Raw genomic sequence first — 18,200 nt, forward strand, 5'->3', positions numbered from 1 at the left:
GCAACCCTAGCTCAAATATATAGGTTTGTATATATGTATAGTAGGCGTGTCAAAAAAAATTATTTTCAGATGAATGGTGATTCTTATTTGTAACGTTTCTTAATCGATTTAAAAAAAAAATCTAAAACTTTTTTTTTCAGTCAGTCCTGTTCAGCCACTCAGGGAAATCATATAGTTGATGTAGATGTCCACATTGGCCGTACAGATTTACTTTAGAAAAGAGAAGTGTTGGATACTTCTCTTGTTGCCTTATTTGTATTTGACTTTATTAAATGTTTTGGAAGCCTTTTACTAAACAAAACCAGTTTTCCTTTAAGTAATATAGAAATTGATCAGAGCTGCCCAAAGATTTACACCCCATATAAATCGGTGTATACATAGGTTTTAAATATTCTGATCCAAGAGTTGTGGTTGCTCATACAGGAAAACACATCTCCTAAGGGGTTTTGGAAGAGAATTGCAAGTCATGCACCACACCCCACGGAACATCTTTAAACGAACCTAGGCACTGTCAGAGGGAACTAGAGATGGGATTTATGGCTTTTTGAAAGGAAACGCATCTTTAGGAAGCGTTCCTTTCAAAGAGCCGCTCAAAAGACTGGTTTGTTATCTTGTTTTTTACAGATTTTTTTTATTATCAAGGAGACAATCACTAGTTTCAATTGTACGATAACCTGTGGATCTGCATAATTTGATTTACACAAATACTACTCTAATTAGAGATGTACGATGTTATCGGCCGATAAATGCTTTAAAATGTAATATCGGAAATTGTCGGTATCGTTTTTTATTATCAGTATCGTTTTTTAATTTTTTTTTATTAAATCAACATAAAAAACACAAGATACACTTACAATTAGTGCACCAACTCAAAAAAACCTCCCTTCCCCATTTACACTCATTCACACAAAAGGGTTGTTTCTTTCTGTTATTATATTCTGGTTCCTACATTATATATCAATATATATCAATACAGTCTGCAAGGGATACAGTCCGTAAGCACACATGATTGTGCGTGCTGCTGGTCCACTAATAGTACTAACCTTTAACAGTTAATTTTACTCATTTTCATTAATTACCAGTTTCTATGTAACTGTTTTTATATTGTTTTACTTTCTTTTTTATTCAAGAAAATGTTTTTAATTTATTTATCTTGTTTTATTTTATTAATTTTTTTTAAAAGGACCTTATCTTCACCATACCTGGTTGTCCAAATTATGCATAATAATGTGTTAAAGGGGAACATTATCACCAGACCTATGTAAGCGTCAATATATACCTTGATGTTGCAGAAAAAAGACCATATATTTTTTTAACCAATTTCCGAACTCTAAATGGGTGAATTTTGGCGAATTAAACGCCTTTCTATTATTCGCTCTCGGAGCGATGACGTCACAGCGGGAAGCAATCCGCCATTTTCTCAAACACATTACAAACACCGAGTCAAATCAGCTCTGTTATTTTCCGTTTTTTCGACTGTTTTCCGTACCTTGGAGACATCATGCCTCGTCGGTGTGTTGTCGGAGGGTGTAACAACACGAACAGGGACGGATTCAAGTTGCACCAGTGGCCCAAAGATGCGAAAGTGGCAAGAAATTGGACGTTTGTTCCGCACACTTTACCGACGAATGCTATGCTACGACAGAGATGGCAAGAATGTGTGGATATCCTGCGACACTCGAAGCAGAAGCATTTCCAACTAGACTGGACAGATCAGCTTTCAGGAAAAGAGAGCGGATGAGGGTATGTCTACAGAATCTATTAATTGATGAAAACTGGTCTGTCTGCACTCTCAAAGTGCATGTTGTTGCCAAATGTATTTCATATGCTGAAATACATAACCATATCGGTTTGAACCGTATGCAAGCGAAAACGACACGACAGCCAGCGACACGGGAGAAAGCGAGGACGAATTTGGCGATCGCCTTCTAACCAACGATTGGTATGTGTTTGTTTGGCATTAAAGGAAACTAACAACTATGAACTAGGTTTACAGCATATGAAATACATTTGGCAACAACATGCACTTTGAGAGTGCAGACAGCCCAATTTTCATCAATTAATATATTCTGTAGACATACCCTCATCCGCTCTCTTTTCCTGAAAGCTGATCTGTCCAGTTTAAGGGATGGTGTGAGCCAAGACATTCAGGGGGTTTAGCTCGCTCGTCTGCGGGAACAAACTGCCGCCATTGCTTGCCGTGCTACCGAGGTCCTTTGTCCCTGAATTGCTCACACACTCCGGCAGATTCAATGTGGGTCTGGCGGCAGATTTCTTTGACTTTATCGTTGGAAATGCATCTGCTTTGAGTGTCGCAGGATATCCACACATTCTTGCCATCTCTGTCGCAGCATAGCTTTCATCGGTAAAGTGTGCGGAACAAACGACTGACCATTTCGTCGGCTTTCCCCACACCCTCGTATTTTGAACAAATTTTTCGTCCAATTTCTTGCCACTTTCGCATCTTTGGGCCACTGGTGCAACTTGAATCCGTCCCTGTTCGTGTTGTTACACCCTCCGACAACACACCGACGAGGCATGATGTCTCCAAGGTACGGAAAACAGTCGAAAAAACTCAAAATAACAGAGCTGATTTGACTCGGTGTTTGAGAAAATGGCGGATTGCTTCCCGATGTGACGCCACGTTGTGACGTCATCGCTCCGAGAGCGAAAATTAGAAAGGCGTTTAATTCGCCAAAATTCACCCATTAAGAGTTCGGAAATCGGTTAAAAAAAATATGGTCTTTTTTCTGCAACATCAAGGTATATATTGACGCTTACATAGGTCTGGTGATAATGTTCCCCTTTAACGTCATAACCACTGCTTCTCTACCCACTATTCAATTAAGCTCTTTAATGAGCTGGTGTCTGTCTTTTTCATGCAGCGGGGAAAAGGACACACATTATCAAGGGAGTTTTGTTCTTTCGCACTAAGTGTTTGTGTTCTCTTGTCCTGCAGGCGTCCGTGAAGAAGAACTTCCCCCCGAGCAGCAGGAGGGGCGCTCCAGGGTAAAGCATGAGAAGCTACAGACGCCCCACATTAAAGAGGAAGAGCAAGTGTGGGCTCAGGAGGAAGCTGACATCAGCAAGTTTCCAGTGACTTGTGTGATTGTGAAGAGTGAAGATGAAGCTCAGCGGCCACAGCTTCATCATAGCCTCGGTGAGGCGAAGAGAAGATCAGAACCCGACAGTTTCTTAGCTCCGCTGTCAGATTGTGACGACACATCGTCACAGTCTCCTGACACTGACGTTGGTGACTCTCAAGCAGATATGATGTGTCACGCCGACAACAAACAATATCAGTGTTCCCATTGTGACAAAACGTTTAACAGCAAAAGTCATTTAAAGAAGCACAAGCAGTGTCACGCTGTCAACAAACACGTGAAATGTTCTCAGTGTGACAAAACGTTTGTCAGCAAGTCAACTTTGAAAACACACATGAGGTGTCACACGGGCGAGAAACCATTCAGCTGCTCATTCTGCAGTAAAAAGTTCTCTCAGAATGGAAATTTGCTGAAGCACACAAGAACGCACACCGGAGAGAAGCCGTTTTCCTGCTCATGGTGCACCAAGAGTTTTTGTGATCGCTCAGGGTTGGCTCAGCATCAGAAAACGCACACCGGCGAGAAACCGTTTGCTTGCTCGGTGTGCGGCCAACAATTCTCTATGAAAGCAAATATGATGACTCACACACGAACGCACACCGGAGAGAAACCTTTTGCCTGTTCGGTGTGTGGTCTGAGGGTAGCTCAAAAAATTCATTTAACAATTCACATGAGGAGACACACCGGGGAAAAACCTTTTTGCTGCTCGTTTTGCGACAAGAGGTTTTCCGACGGTTCGTCGTTGGTTCAACACACAAAGACGCACACCGGTGAGAAGTTGTTCAGTTGCAAATTTTGCAACAAGAGATTCACTCGTAAGTTTCAGTTTCACCATCACAAGTGTGCTGACAGGAAGCAGCAGTAAGTGACGCTGCGAGACTTTAAATGAGGCGTGAAAGCAAAAAGGACCGTTTGACTTTGTAACAACATGGATGCTGTATTTGACCTCGACCCTCACAAACTGTGAAGTCATGTAGATGAAGACCTCACAAGGAGCTGACTGGCATGATGTCTTTAGGACATACATTACAGTGTCCATGTAAGGACACACTCTTGCCTGCCTGTGATTGAAAACTACTGTGAAAGTATTCTAAACAAGGTTAAATATGAATGCAGAATCTTTTCCATTTCTAGATGGTTAGGAAGGTGCTAATAATGTGTTTAGAACTAGAACAATCACAGTAGACATTTATTTTAATTGTCTGTATTTTGTAATTTTAGGATAGCATATTGTAGCCAAGCCAATGGCTATGATAAAGTAGGTGTTGCTTTCATTCAGTAATTAAACTGCTGTGCCGTGAAGTGGTCTTCTCACATGACCCAAGTATTAGTGGTATTTTTATGAGCGCTCGCGCGGACAATCTATTCATAGCGGCGCCATGCTTCACCTTTGCCGCCATGCACACTTCTGTCCCTCTCTAAGTTTACATAGTCGAGTGGTCTGCTGTTTCCTCGCTTCCTTGCTCTCTGTAAGTTTATTGTAGGTCATAAATCATGCATCTCACCTGGACAGTAGATGGCTGAGGAGATAATCCAACAAGTTGGGACGCTTTGACCACCATATAGGACCTGGACCTTGCAAGGTCGACACAAAAAACTCTTTTTTTGACACGTATCCAGTACTTCAAGTTGAGGAACTTATTAAAGCTTGTCAATGACTTGGATGGAACGAATGAAGAAAGACCCATTTTTTTTCTGGACAAGATAAGGCAAGGGTTCTTCGGCTTGCCGAAACCCGAAAAATGTTGCATCGATACTTTTCATCAGGCATGAAGGCATCTCTCCTTGCTTCTACTGATATTCCTGGTGCTGGTCTTAAAGTGTATCGATGGAAGAATACATTTGCTGAGATCTGGAATTGGGGCAGCAACAGTGCAGAAAATTGTCAGTTCCCACAGGTCGTCACATGGATTTTGATTGCTTCTTCACATCAATAGAAGAAACTGGAACTTTACAAAAGAAAATGTGTACCAAAGCCTCGTATTCACATGTTTACTATATTCCACTGTTTATTCTAGTTATATTTTATATTTTTCCAAATCCATAAATACGTGTATTCTTGCTTATTATGTGTGTATTTTTTGTTTTTTTGTTCAATTGCTCTTACACTGCAATATTTTTTTCGGTGAGTGAATATTCAAAATAATGACGTCACTGTCAGAGCATGGGGATATGGCACCACATTATGGAATGTTTACAATAAAAACAAAACAAAAAAAACATAGCCAATTATTTCAGAATACAGCAATTCCCTCCACTAGTGTAATATTTATGTATTTTATTTTATTCTGGCCACAGCTGACGGCTATCATTGATTGTTGTTTTTTTTGAACGGCTCTTTCAAAGCAACAGGTCCTAATAGTCCGGTTCCTTTTTTAAAGAGCCATCATTCTCATCTCTAGAAAAAACCCAGATTTGAATGGGCAAAACAAACATGTAAATTAAATTAAATAAATGTATTCAAAAATTCAAAACTGTGAGTGGTGAGTGAATTTTACGAGTAAATGTCCACTTTTTCGCTTTCTATCATTTATTTGTAGCATTTTAATTTGAGTTGCCTTATTTTATGATGATAAACACTATATTAGCGACGAGGTAGTTTGTCTAAATAGTGTTTCCGTAGCATTTCCGCTAAATTGTAAACACTTCCGGTTTGTAAAAACGACCCTGCGTGCTTGTGTATTTTTTATTTATCCTTGGTAAAACTCAAAATTGTGAGTGACTTTTACGAGTAAATATCCATTTTTTCGTTTTCTATCACAAATTTGTAACATTTTCAATTCCATCCATCCATCCATTTTCTACCTCTTATTCCCTTCGCGGGGGGCGCTGGAGCCTATCTCAGCTACAATCGGGCGGAAGGCGGGGTACACCCTGGACAAGTCACCACCTCATCGCAGGGCCAACACAGATAGACAACATTCACACTCACATTCACACACTAGGGCCAATTTAGTGCAGGTGCATGTCTTTGGAGGTGGGAGGAAGCCCACGCAGTCACGGGGAGAACATGCAAACTCCACACAGAAAGATCCCGATTGAACCCAGGACTACTCAGGACCTTCGTATTGTGAGGCAGACGCACTAACCCCTGTTCCACCGTGCTGCCCACATTTTAAATTGAGTTGCCTTATTTATGATTATAAACACTACATTAGCGACGAGGTAGTTTGTCCACATGGTGTTTCCGTAGCATTTCCGCTTATTTTAAACACTTCCGGTTTGTAAAATGACTCTGGGTGCTTGTGTATTTTTTATTTATCCTTTCTAAATTTCAAAATTGTGAGCGGTGAGTGACTTTTACGAGTAAATGTCCACTTTTTCGTTTTCTATCATACATTTGTGACATTTTACTTTGAGTTGCCTTATTTTATGAAAATAAACACTACATTAGCGACGAGGAAATTTGTCCACATGAGGTTTCCGTAGCATTTCTGATACATTTTAAACACTTCCGGCTTGTAAAAACGACCCTGCTTGCTCGTGTATTTTTTATTTATATTTTCTAAAATTCAAAATTGTGAGTGGTGAGTAACTTTTACGAGTAAATGTCCACTTTTTTGTTTTCCATCATAAACTTGTGACATTTTAATTTGAGTTGCCTTATTTTATGATAATAAACACTACATTAGCAACGAGGTAGTTTGTCCACATGGTGTTTCCGTAGCATTTCCGCTAAATTTTAAACACTTCCGCTTTGTAAAAACGACCCTGCGTGCTTGTGTATTTTTTATTTATCCTTTCTGCTGTTTTAGTTGTTATTTATTTAGTTCATATCGACAGATAAAAAAGACATCGTGGTTTATTAGCGCGTTGTCTCAGTGCATTTCTCTCTAGCTGGCTTAGCTTGTTAGTCGCTGACAAAGAGACGGGGAAGTTAGCCACACATGCTAAGTGTTGTTCTTGTGTGAAAACTGCTGCTGCTAAATAAATAATCGCAGTGTTACAAATAACGTACGAGGACGAGGAGGAAAAAAGAAGAGAACGAGCGACAAATGGATTCACAAGCAGCAGGTCTGTTCTCTTTCTTATTCATCCTTTACTTTTTAATGACTTCATTTTTAATGTTCAAACAAGCCCATTGAAGGTCAATTTAATCCAATCCTCCTATAAATGACACTTTGCTGTGTTTTTATGCATTGAAAAAACAGCAACAATATTGTTAGATATGGGACAAGCGGTAAAAAATGGATGGATTTCTGAAGAGACCCTATAACAGTCCACACTGTGTTCTGTTCAGTTGACATTGGCTTAATCATATATAGAAAAAAAAGGTGGCTCCACAGGAGAGAAGCCGAATGTACACTCACCCCATCTTGACAAAAAAACAGAAATATATAATTTTTTGCATATTTAATAACAAAAAACGCATGTACATAAGTGCAGCCCTTTGAGACACTTGTGATTTAGGGCTATATAAATAAACATTGATTGATTGATTGATATTCAGACCCTTTGTTGATGCACCTTTGGCAGCAATTACAGCCTCAAGTATTTTTTAATAAGATGCCACAAGCTTGTTTTTTATTTGTAATAAATTTGCTAAATTTCTAAAAAAAAAAAATCAAGATGGGGTGCAGAATGTACATTAATGACAAATAAAATGATATTTTTTTATTTTAGCAAATGGCTGCAATGAAACAAAGAGTCAATCAATCAATCAATCAATCAATCAATCAATGTTTATTTATATAGCCCTAAATCACAAGTGTCTCAAAGGGCTGCACAAGCCACAACGACATCCTCGGTACAAATCCCACATCAGGGCAAGGAAAAACTCACCCCAGTGGGACGTCGATGTGAATGACTATGAGAAACCTTGGAGAGGACCGCATATGTGGGTAACCCCCCCCCCCCCCCCCTCTAGGGGAGACCGAATGCAATGGATGTCGAGTGGGTCTGACATAATATTGTGAGAGTCCAGTCCATAGTGGATCCAACATAATAGTAAGAGTCCAGTCCATAGTGGGGCCAGCAGGACACCATCCCGAGCGGAGACGGGTCAGCAGCGCAGAGATGTTCCCAACCGATGCACAGGCGAGCGGTCCACCGCGGGTCCCGACTCTGGACAGCCAGCACTTCGTCCATGGCCACCGGACCTGTGCCCCCCCCCCCCCCCCCCCCCCCCCTCCACAAGGAAGAGGGGAGCAGAGGAGAAAAGAAAAGAAACTGCAGATCAACTGGTCTAAAAGGGGGGTCTATTTAAAGGCTAGAGTATACAAATGAGTTTTAAGATGGGACTTAAATGCTTCTACTGAGGTAGCATCTCTAATTGAACAGTGAAACATTTTAAGTGGAGCTGCACTTTTTTGGGGGGATTGTTGCCTATCAGTCACAATTATTATGGAAGACATGACGACAAATTTTTTTTTTTTAATGCATGCTAAATATTAAATAAACGTAAATAAAAGTCAGCTTAAAGCAGAGCCAATGGGAGGGTCACTATTCAGAAAATCCAATAAATAACCATTCAAAAAGTGCCAACAGTACTCCATTTACATTTTGTGACTTGAATACTAACCAAGTATTAGTGATTGATGTATATAAATATAAATGTAAGTTTGTGTGTTTGTGTACACAATAGCTCATTTTCATCCGTTGTCCTAAGGCAGGTTAATACAGTACACATTCAACAGGTCATGACACAAAATAATACATAAATCACAAAACATTACACATTACAAGCATACCATAAGAACAGACCACGGACAAAAAAAAATAAAAAAAAATAAAAAAAACTTGAATAATCTAATTATGCGTGCATGTCTGATTAGTTTTCAACCACTGTTTCAGTGCAGTTTTAAATGTTAAATAGGTGTCACAGTTCCTGACATGGGCTGGCAGCCTGTTCCATGACGGTATGCCTCTGATAGACCCCACAATTTGGCCATTCGTCCCAAAGACTGCTTGTTTTGCACCACCTTTGTAGACCTGTCGGTTGTATTCTTTTTTTGTATCCTGCAGACGCCGGTGAAGAATATCTTCCCCCCGAGCCACATCCCCACCCTGTTGAAGAAGACGACGAAGAAGAAGAGGAGGAGGAGGAGGAGGACGAGGAGCCCCCTTGCATTAAAGAGGAAGAGGAGGAGCTCTGCATCAGCCAGGACGACGCCGACGTCGACAAGTTGCCAGTTATTCGTGTGATTGTGAAGAGTGAAGATGGTGAAGATGAAGCTCAGTGGTCGCAGCTTGACGACAGTCAGAGCGAGGAGAAGAGCGGATCGGAAGCGGACAGCTTCTCGGATAGTGACAACTCCACGTCACACTTTCCCGACACTGACGATGAAAACTCTAAAGCTGACAACAAACACTTAAAACGCTCTCGATGTGACCAAACGTTTGATGACCACATTGGAATGGAGGAACACAGGACTTGTCAAACGGAGGACAAAACCTTCAGCTGCCCGTTTTGTGATAAAAGCTTCCCCAGGAATAGTAATTTGAAATTGCACATGAGAACACACACTGGGGAGAAACCGTTTTCATGCTCGGTGTGCGGCAAAAGATTCTCTATTAAGGGAAATTTGATGAAACACTCAAGCACACACACGGGAGAGAAACCCTTCCCCTGCCCGGTTTGCGGTAAAAGATTCTCCCGCAAGGGCAATTTGATGGCGCACACGAGGACTCACGCCGGGGATAAACACCAGAAAACATTTTCCTGCTCCGCCTGCGCGACGAGTTTCGGCATGCGCTCGACGTTGTTGAGACACATGAGAACGCACACCGGCGAGAAACCTTTTCCCTGCGCCATTTGCGCGCAAACCTTCTCTCAAAAGGGACATTTGATGAGACACATGAGAACGCACAGCGGGGAGAAACCGTTCCCCTGCTCCGTTTGCGGCAAAAGGTTCACTCAAAAGGGCAGTCTGATGACGCACATGAGAACACACACCGTGGATAAGCCTTTTGCTTGTTCGGTCTGTGGACAGAAGTTCTCTCAAAAGGGCAATTTAATGAAACACCAGAGGACACACACTGGTGAAAAACCTTTCCGATGTGATGAGTGCACTAAAAGCTTCTCTTACAAGTATCAGCTTAATCGACATGAGTGTGTTGGTGAGAAGATCAGCAGTCAATGAATGTAAGATGTGTTTCTTCCCTTTTAAAATAAACCCTATGAAATGTATTTCGCTTGCTTGCACTTTGAGCATGTGCCATATACTGTCGCGATCAAAAGTTTACATACACTTGTAAAGAACATAATGTCATGGCTGTCTTGTAGAGATGCGCGGATAGGCAATTATTTCATCCCCAACCGCATCACAAAAGTCGCCATCCACCCAACCAACATTTTATCAAAACCACACCCGCTCGCCATCCGCCAGTTGTTATATATCTAATATAGACGATGCAAGGCATTAGTGAGGTTAGAAAGCTTTTGCCTGTTAAAGAAAGGAGACTGATCCAATGCAGCAGAGACATTCAATGCGTGATAATATTATTTATCATTATTATAGTATAATTGTCATTTCCATTAAGAAAGTGTTGACTATTGTTGCCAATGCCCTCAGCTCAGGAGTGCGTTCCTCACACTTTGTGTGCGCAGTTGCAGCAAGCAGAACGAGGCTTTTAAGAAGTTAAAAAAATGTTTTAGAAAGACCAGGCCTATATTTTCGTTAGGTAAAAAAAAAATTCTGAATTTATTTCAATGAATATTAACTTGTTAACGTTATAATGCTCAAATAGGGACGAGGGCTGGGTGCACAGTGAAGCAGTGAACAATTTCGCGACAAAGATGAACCTTTATTGATTGATCTGCAGCCATGACAAAATATCAGACAATCTCCATTGTCAACGACAGGCAGGAAAATAAAGATAAACACATAGCCTATGTTGTAGGCATAGGCATATAGGCTCATACGTTTTTAAATTGAAATAAAAAAAATAAATAAAAAATGTGCCTCATAAGCCTTAGGCTGTCAATCACGCGCACAAACTTAAATTATTCAATAACATATGTATGTCATCTCTATTTAAACAAAAATAAATTAAATAAATAATAATAATAAATTACCTGCAACTTATTGGCCAAGGCAAATAGCTGAAGGGGCGAAATCAAACCCATCAGACTGCATTTTATCATCAAACTTGAATTATAATGAAAATAGACGGTCGCGACAAACAAAGCAGGCTAAATATCCTTACATTGTCGCCAATCGGAGATGCGCTTCACTTGAAAGCGAGGCCAAATAATTAACACACAGTAGTATATCTCGAATAGAAAAAAAACACAATAAACAACGCAATTGCCTTAATTCCTTTGCATTGTAGTGCGCCCAAACAACACGTAACCATCAAAATTATTCAGCTGACCGAACTCAATATAGGTTAGACATGGGCTTATTTGGTATAGCCTATAGGTAACGTAGACTAATTCGTTTAACATATCCAACCGTATGTCTACTTACTTTTTTTTTTGTGTTAGCACTATGCAGGAATAAAATAGCATCTACAGTGCCCGGATTCAGGCGAGAGAGCCTGGCCTCTAAAATGCGCCCTGCTGCGCTGAAGGAGCGCTCACTTGCGCCACTTGTTGCTGGGACGCATAGGATTCTCTTGGCAGGGTGTTGTAGTCGTGGGAATGATTGCCCTTGTTTCCCCCAAAAGGAAAGTAGATTTTCCTCTGCTGATCCGTCGAGATGGAAGTTTGTAGAGGAATAATCCTCTACTTCATCAACAAGTACAGGTGTATCCTCCTCCCATTCTGTGAAGTCAATCCTTTTCTTTTTCGGTGATGCACCATCAGCTCCACCTAAAGGACCGATAAAATCTATACGTTTTTCATATGTGGCTAACAACATTTAACTATGTATATATATTTCCGAATTGGTTCAACCGCCCGAATCTATTTACAATCTATTTCTTTCGTCATGTCACCTGCCCGACCCGCGGATTATCCGCGGACTCCGCACATTCTTGTTGGTCACAAAAAAACATTCATGAAGTTTTGGTTCTTTTATGAATTTATTATGGGTCTACTGAAAATGTGAGCAAATGTGCTGGATCAAAAGTATACATACAGCAATGTTAATATTTGCTTACATGTCCCTTGGCAAGTTTCACTGCAAAAAGGCGCTTTTGGTAGCCATCCACAAGCTTCTGCTTGAATTTTTGACCACTCCTCTTGACAAAATTGGTGCAGTTCAGCTAAATTTGTTGGTTTTCTGACATGGACTTGTTTCTTCAGCATTGTCCACACGTTTAAGTCAGGACTTTGGGATTCTAAAACCTTAATTCTAGCCTGATTTAGCCATTCCTTTACCACTTTTGACGTGTGTTTGGGGTCATTGTCCTGTTGGAACACCCAATTGCGCCCAGGACCCAACATCCAGGTTGATGATTTTAGCTTGTCCTGAAGAATTTGGAGGTAACTGTGGGGAGGCGTGGCCGACAGGGCGACAGCGACGCAGGGCACGCCGGGGCCCACTCCAAGATGGCGGCGAGGAGGCGCCGTAAACAAGATCAGGTGCGTGGATCGCCCACCTGGGCACAATCATCTAATCTCCTCTCAATGTGTAAAAGGGCAGTAGCAGAGAACGACGGGGCGAAAGGAGTTGGAGAGGCAGAAGCGAATGCTGAGCGCTAGAGACGGAGAGCCAAAGGAAGACACCGACGCGAAAAGCGGAAGAGCGAGCAGGCTGAAAAGCGACCCGACGGAAGACGCAGCTTTATTGAAAAATAAAGAAAGTCAAACCTGCTCGCAGTAATGTCAGTCCTTGGTGGTCCATGGAACCCGCACGACAGCGAGAGACTGTCACAGTAATCCTCCTTTTTCATTGTCCCATTTAAAGCACCAGTTCCATTGGCAGCAAAACAGGCCCAGAGCATAATACTACCAGTATTGTGCTTGACGGTAGGTATGGTGTTCCTGGGATTAAAGGCCTCACCTTTTCTCCTCTAAACATATTGCTGGAAATTGTGGCCAAACAGCTAAATTTTTTGTTTCATCTGACATCACATGGACAAAGATTAGACCTTCTGGAGGAAAGTTCTGCGGTCATGTTACTAACCTACTATACTTTTCTCTCGTTCTATAGTAGGTACTCCCCACAAAGCTGCAGACTCCAGCACTGCTACTTGTAGTATAACTAACTAGTGAATAGTTCTGTTTAAATTGGCTTATTATACAAACCCCGTTTCCATATGAGTTGGGAAATTGTGTTAGATGTAAATATAAACGGAATACAATGATTTGCAAATCCTTTTCAACCCATATTCAATTGAATGCACTACAAAGACAACATATTTGATGTTCAAGCTCATAAACTTTTTTTTTTTTTGCAAAAAAATAATTAACTTAGAATTTCATGGGTGCAACACGTGCCAAAGTAGTTGGGAAAGGGCATGTTCACCACTGTGTTACATGGCCTTTCCTTTTAACAACACTCAGTAAACGTTTGGGAACTGAGGAGACACATTTTTTAAGCTTCTCAGGTGGAATTCTTTCCCATTCTTGCTTGATGTACAGCTTAAGTTGTTCAACAGTCCGGGGGTCTCCGTTGTGGTTTCATAATGCGCTACACATTTTCAATGGGAGACAGGTCTGGACTACAGGCAGGCCAATCTAGTACCCACACTCTTTTACTATGAAGCCACGTTGATGTAACACGTGGCTTAGCATTGTCTTGCTGAAATAAGCAGGGGCGTCCATGGTAACGTTGCTTGGATGGCAACATATGTTGCTCCAAAACCTGTATGTATCTTTCAGCATTAATGGCGACTTTACAAATGTGTAAGTTACCCATGTCTTGGGCACTAATATACCCCCATACCTTCACAGATGCTGGCTTTTCAACTTTGCGCCTATAACAATCCGGATGGTTCTTTTCCTCTTTGGTCCGGAAGACACGACGTCCACAGTTTCCAAAAACAATTTGAAATGTGGACTCGTCAGAACACAGAACACTTTTCCACTTTGTATCAGTCCATCTTAGATGAGCTCAGGCCCAGCGAAGCCGACGGCGTTTCTGGGTGTTGTTGATAAACGGTTTTCGCCTTGCATAGGAGAGTTTTAATTTGCACTTACGGATGTAGCGACCAACTGTAGTTACTGACAGTGGGTTTCTGAAGTGTTCCGGAGCCCATGTGATGATATCCTTTACACACTGATGTTGCTTGTTGATGCAGTACAGCCTGAGGGATCGAAGGTCACGGGCTTAGCTGCTTACATGCAGTGATTTCTCCAGATTCTCTGAACCCTTTGATGATATTACGGACCGTAGATGGCGAAATCCCTAAATTCCTTGCAATAGCTGGTTGAGAAAGGTTTTTCTTAAACTGTTCAACAATTTGCTCACGCATTTGTTGACAAAGTGGTGACCCTCGCCCCATCCTTGTTTGTGAATGACTGAGCATTTCATGGAATCTACTTTTATACCCAATCATGGCACCCACCTGTTCCCAATTAGCCTGCACACTTGTGGGATGTTCCAAATAAGTGTTTGATGAGCATTCCTCAACTTTATCAGTATTTATTGCCACCTTTCCCAACTTCTTTGTCACGTGTTGCTGGCATCAAATTCTAAAGTTAATGATTATTTGCAAAAAAATAAATGTTTATCAGTTTGAACATCAAATATGTTGTCTTTGTAGCATATTCAACTGAATATGGGTTGAAAATGATTTGCAAATCTTTGTATTCCGTTTATATTTACATCTAACACAATTTCCCAACTGATATGGAAACGAGGTTTGTAATATCACGGCTATATCCATCGATACTGCATAAATAAGAGACCGATTTTACTGACGTCACGTCCGGCTCACGTCCCGACCATTAAATATGCGTGGTGGTCAAGCTAGCTCTGTTATCAATGGGGAATAGGCGCCATTTAGCCTTTCTCGAAGGAAAAAAAAGCCCTATGCTCATGTTGTTTTCGGCTGTACGAATCGCTCAAATTGCAGAAAGGACAAACGTTTTTTCAGAGTTCCGCGAATCAAAAAGGGCGGAAGAGTGCAAGATTTTACGAAACAACTACGAGAAAAGTAGCTCACACTGCAGTCCAAGGGAGCAAAGTCGAATCATGCATGAGTTTGCAGTGATCACTTTGTTAAAGGTTTGTTTGATGTACTTTTAAAGTTTATTATTTCCCATGTAAGTATCGTCTTGATATTATTTGTATTTTTTAAACACGTTTGCCACGAGTGTATTAAAAAAGTACCAACGCGGCGAGTCTAAATAATAGAGAGCAAATGTCAGCAAACACTAAAAGTAGTTAAGCTTTTACCCAAGGCAACAATCATAAATGAAGCTTTTAGCACATACACAATGTTGACATTTTTTTGATTGATTGAAACTTTTATTAGTAGTTTGCACAGTACAGTACATATTCCGTACAATTGACCACTAAATAGTAACACCCCAATGCGTTTTTCAACTTGTTTAAGTCGGGGTCCACGTAAATCAATTAATGGTACAAATATATAGTTATATTTTTATAAAGAATGGGAAAAACAGGCTACTTGTAAACGGTGCGTGCAACAACAACAAACATGGCAGTAGACGCTAAGTTAAATCATGAAATGCAACCTTACCCGAGCAAAAACGATGCATATTTATCCGGGAGAGTCTTAATAGCCATTTCCTTGACCCAGCCACACACAAAGAAGTTGTCGACCTCCATGCTTTTCAAAAGTTTTGTCATGTAGAATGGCGTTTGGAGCACATTAGTTCGATACTGTATGTCTGGGAACGCAACCGACGTATAATCCTTGATATCACTCGACAAATCTTTTTTTTTTTATGAAGTGTAGGGATCTAGTCAGATTTTTATAAACTGCTGTCAAAATTAACACTGTTGACGATCACTAAAACGAAAATTTTTAGTCAACAAAATTTACGCTGTTCATATGAAAACACTTTGCATGCTATTTTCACCGAATGTTCTGCAAACATTCCGCGAGGAAGAAAAAAACATCACACTTCAACACATTAAACCTTATAAGCCACCTGAACCGCCAATTTTTGCTATAACTGTGTTTTGAAAGACATATTTATATATATATATATATATATATATATATATATATATATATATATATATATATATGTGTGTGTGTGTGTGTATATATATATATGTATATATATATATATATATATATATATATATATATATATATATATATATATATATATATATATATACACATATATATATATATATATATATATATATATATATATATATATATATATATATATATATATATATATATATATATATATATATATGTGTGTGTGTGTGTGTGTTTATATACACACATATATATATATATATGATATAGCAGGGAAACCTGCGAAATAGGCTTGTAGGGATGATATAGCCTCTTTGTTTTTTCCTGACCTAACGTATATATATATATATATATATATATATATATATATATATATATATATATATATATATACATATGTGTTTATTTATATATATATATATATATATATATATATATATATATATATATATATATATATACATATATATATATATATATATATATACTGTATATATTCCAACCCTTGATGCTGAGTGCCAAGCAGGGATGTAATGGGTCCCATTCTTATATACAATGTTATAGACAAATGATACTGTTTATAGTCATGGTGGAGAGTGAGGGGGTGCAAAATGTTTTCTTTTTTTAGGGGGCCTTAACAGAAATTCATTGAGAAGGACTGGTTAACAGTTTAAAATATTATTCATATTATTGTGTTAGGTTTATGAAAACACACAACTCAGTAAATCATTTGCACTTTTTATGTATTGAGAACCACACAGGTTTAGTAGTCTTGTTCAAATACAACAAATTGAGTTAATGAACTTAACATAGAAATTGATTCTTAGAGATGCTATATTAATTTTATTTGGTAAAAGGAGTGATTGTATAAAAAATGTATTCACACAGTGAGAAATGCTGATAAATAAATATAAAGTTTGCAATGGTAATTCAATAAATGGGGATCGTGGTATGTTTTTCAGTCTTCCCGGGGTTAATGAGAGCAAATATTGCAATAAAGCAATAGTCTTATTTTTGTTTTTCAGGGCCACTTGCGTGTGTTTCGTCCAATTGGAGCTTCCGTAGGCTGCACTTGGCAACACTTCCGCTCTAAACGGCAACAACCATAGACATTTTATAAGTAGACACAGCATTGGCTACTGTGACGCGAGAAATTGGGCCGCCATCTTGAAGTGGTGATGAGGAGCCGGCGAGCAGCCTAAACTGACAGTTGACAGGTAGAAAACAAAGATGGTGTTCAGTGTTTTCCTGCTCAAATGAGCGGACTGTTGAAAATAGGAATCGGGGGATTACTTTTCACAAGTAAGATTTAACATTAACGTACTATCGGTTGTATTTTGTGAAAAGAATATTACCACAGAGTTGAGAAGGAGCAAAGATCTTCAATAGTACTGAAATTGTAGCCGCTAGCAAACAAGAGTATGACCATAATAGAGTTGCTTGTCAATGAAATGAATTCAATTTAAAAATGTCATACTTGAATAACTTAAAGTTTAAATAAATGATGAAGATAAAGATTGTAAAACAGAAATTGGTTTTATTCTGAATCCAGTGAAACAGATTGGTGGTTTTAGCTGATATAAAGACTTTCAGGTTTTTATATATGTTTATGTTTAAGTATTTGGCAGACGCTTTTATCCAAAGCGACATACATAAAAAATACATATAAAACAATCACTGTAAACATTATAATTTAAGGGAAGAATGTAATACAAAGTATCAATATAAAGTGTCAAGACAGAATAAACGCTCTGCTGCTGCAGCAACAGAGATACAATCTATAAGATATATAGATATCTAATGTATTCATACATTGTTTATGTAGTATATATGCATGTATATATAACCTAATTATATTGTTTCTTGAACTTAAAAATAGCTGACCGTTTTTTCCCCCTTCTCTGGGATTATATTGCCAGTTTTGATCCCGGACGTCTGGTCATTTATATCATATAAGAATATTCTATTACTGTTAAGCAAACTATGAATAATAAAACACGCCAAAACATGTGTCCTTTATCATAGCTACGCGTATGACAATAAACTGCGTGGAAAAAAAGTGGTATTCAATGAGGTAAG

The 18,200-nt window shown here is 39.4% G+C and overlaps 2 protein-coding genes across 2 annotated transcripts in view; both read left to right on the forward strand.

The window, feature by feature from the left end:
• LOC133608476 (uncharacterized) overlaps positions 1 to 10,214 on the forward strand; it is a 30,218-nt gene extending 20,004 nt beyond the window's left edge. Inside the window, exons 4-6 of the mRNA XM_072913400.1 lie at positions 2,960 to 3,965; positions 8,949 to 8,962; positions 9,069 to 10,214. Of these exons, the coding sequence (XP_072769501.1) occupies positions 2,960 to 3,965; positions 8,949 to 8,962; positions 9,069 to 10,186 (2,138 nt within the window). The 3' untranslated portion in view covers positions 10,187 to 10,214. The remainder of the gene's footprint in view (positions 1 to 2,959; positions 3,966 to 8,948; positions 8,963 to 9,068) is intronic.
• The window catches only part of LOC133608483 (uncharacterized), a 265,786-nt gene that overhangs the window by 241,412 nt on the left and 6,174 nt on the right, over positions 1 to 18,200 (forward strand). The window lies entirely within an intron of this gene.

This window comes from Nerophis lumbriciformis, linkage group LG06 (assembly GCF_033978685.3).
Source record: "Nerophis lumbriciformis linkage group LG06, RoL_Nlum_v2.1, whole genome shotgun sequence".
Taxonomy (NCBI): domain Eukaryota; kingdom Metazoa; phylum Chordata; class Actinopteri; order Syngnathiformes; family Syngnathidae; genus Nerophis; species Nerophis lumbriciformis.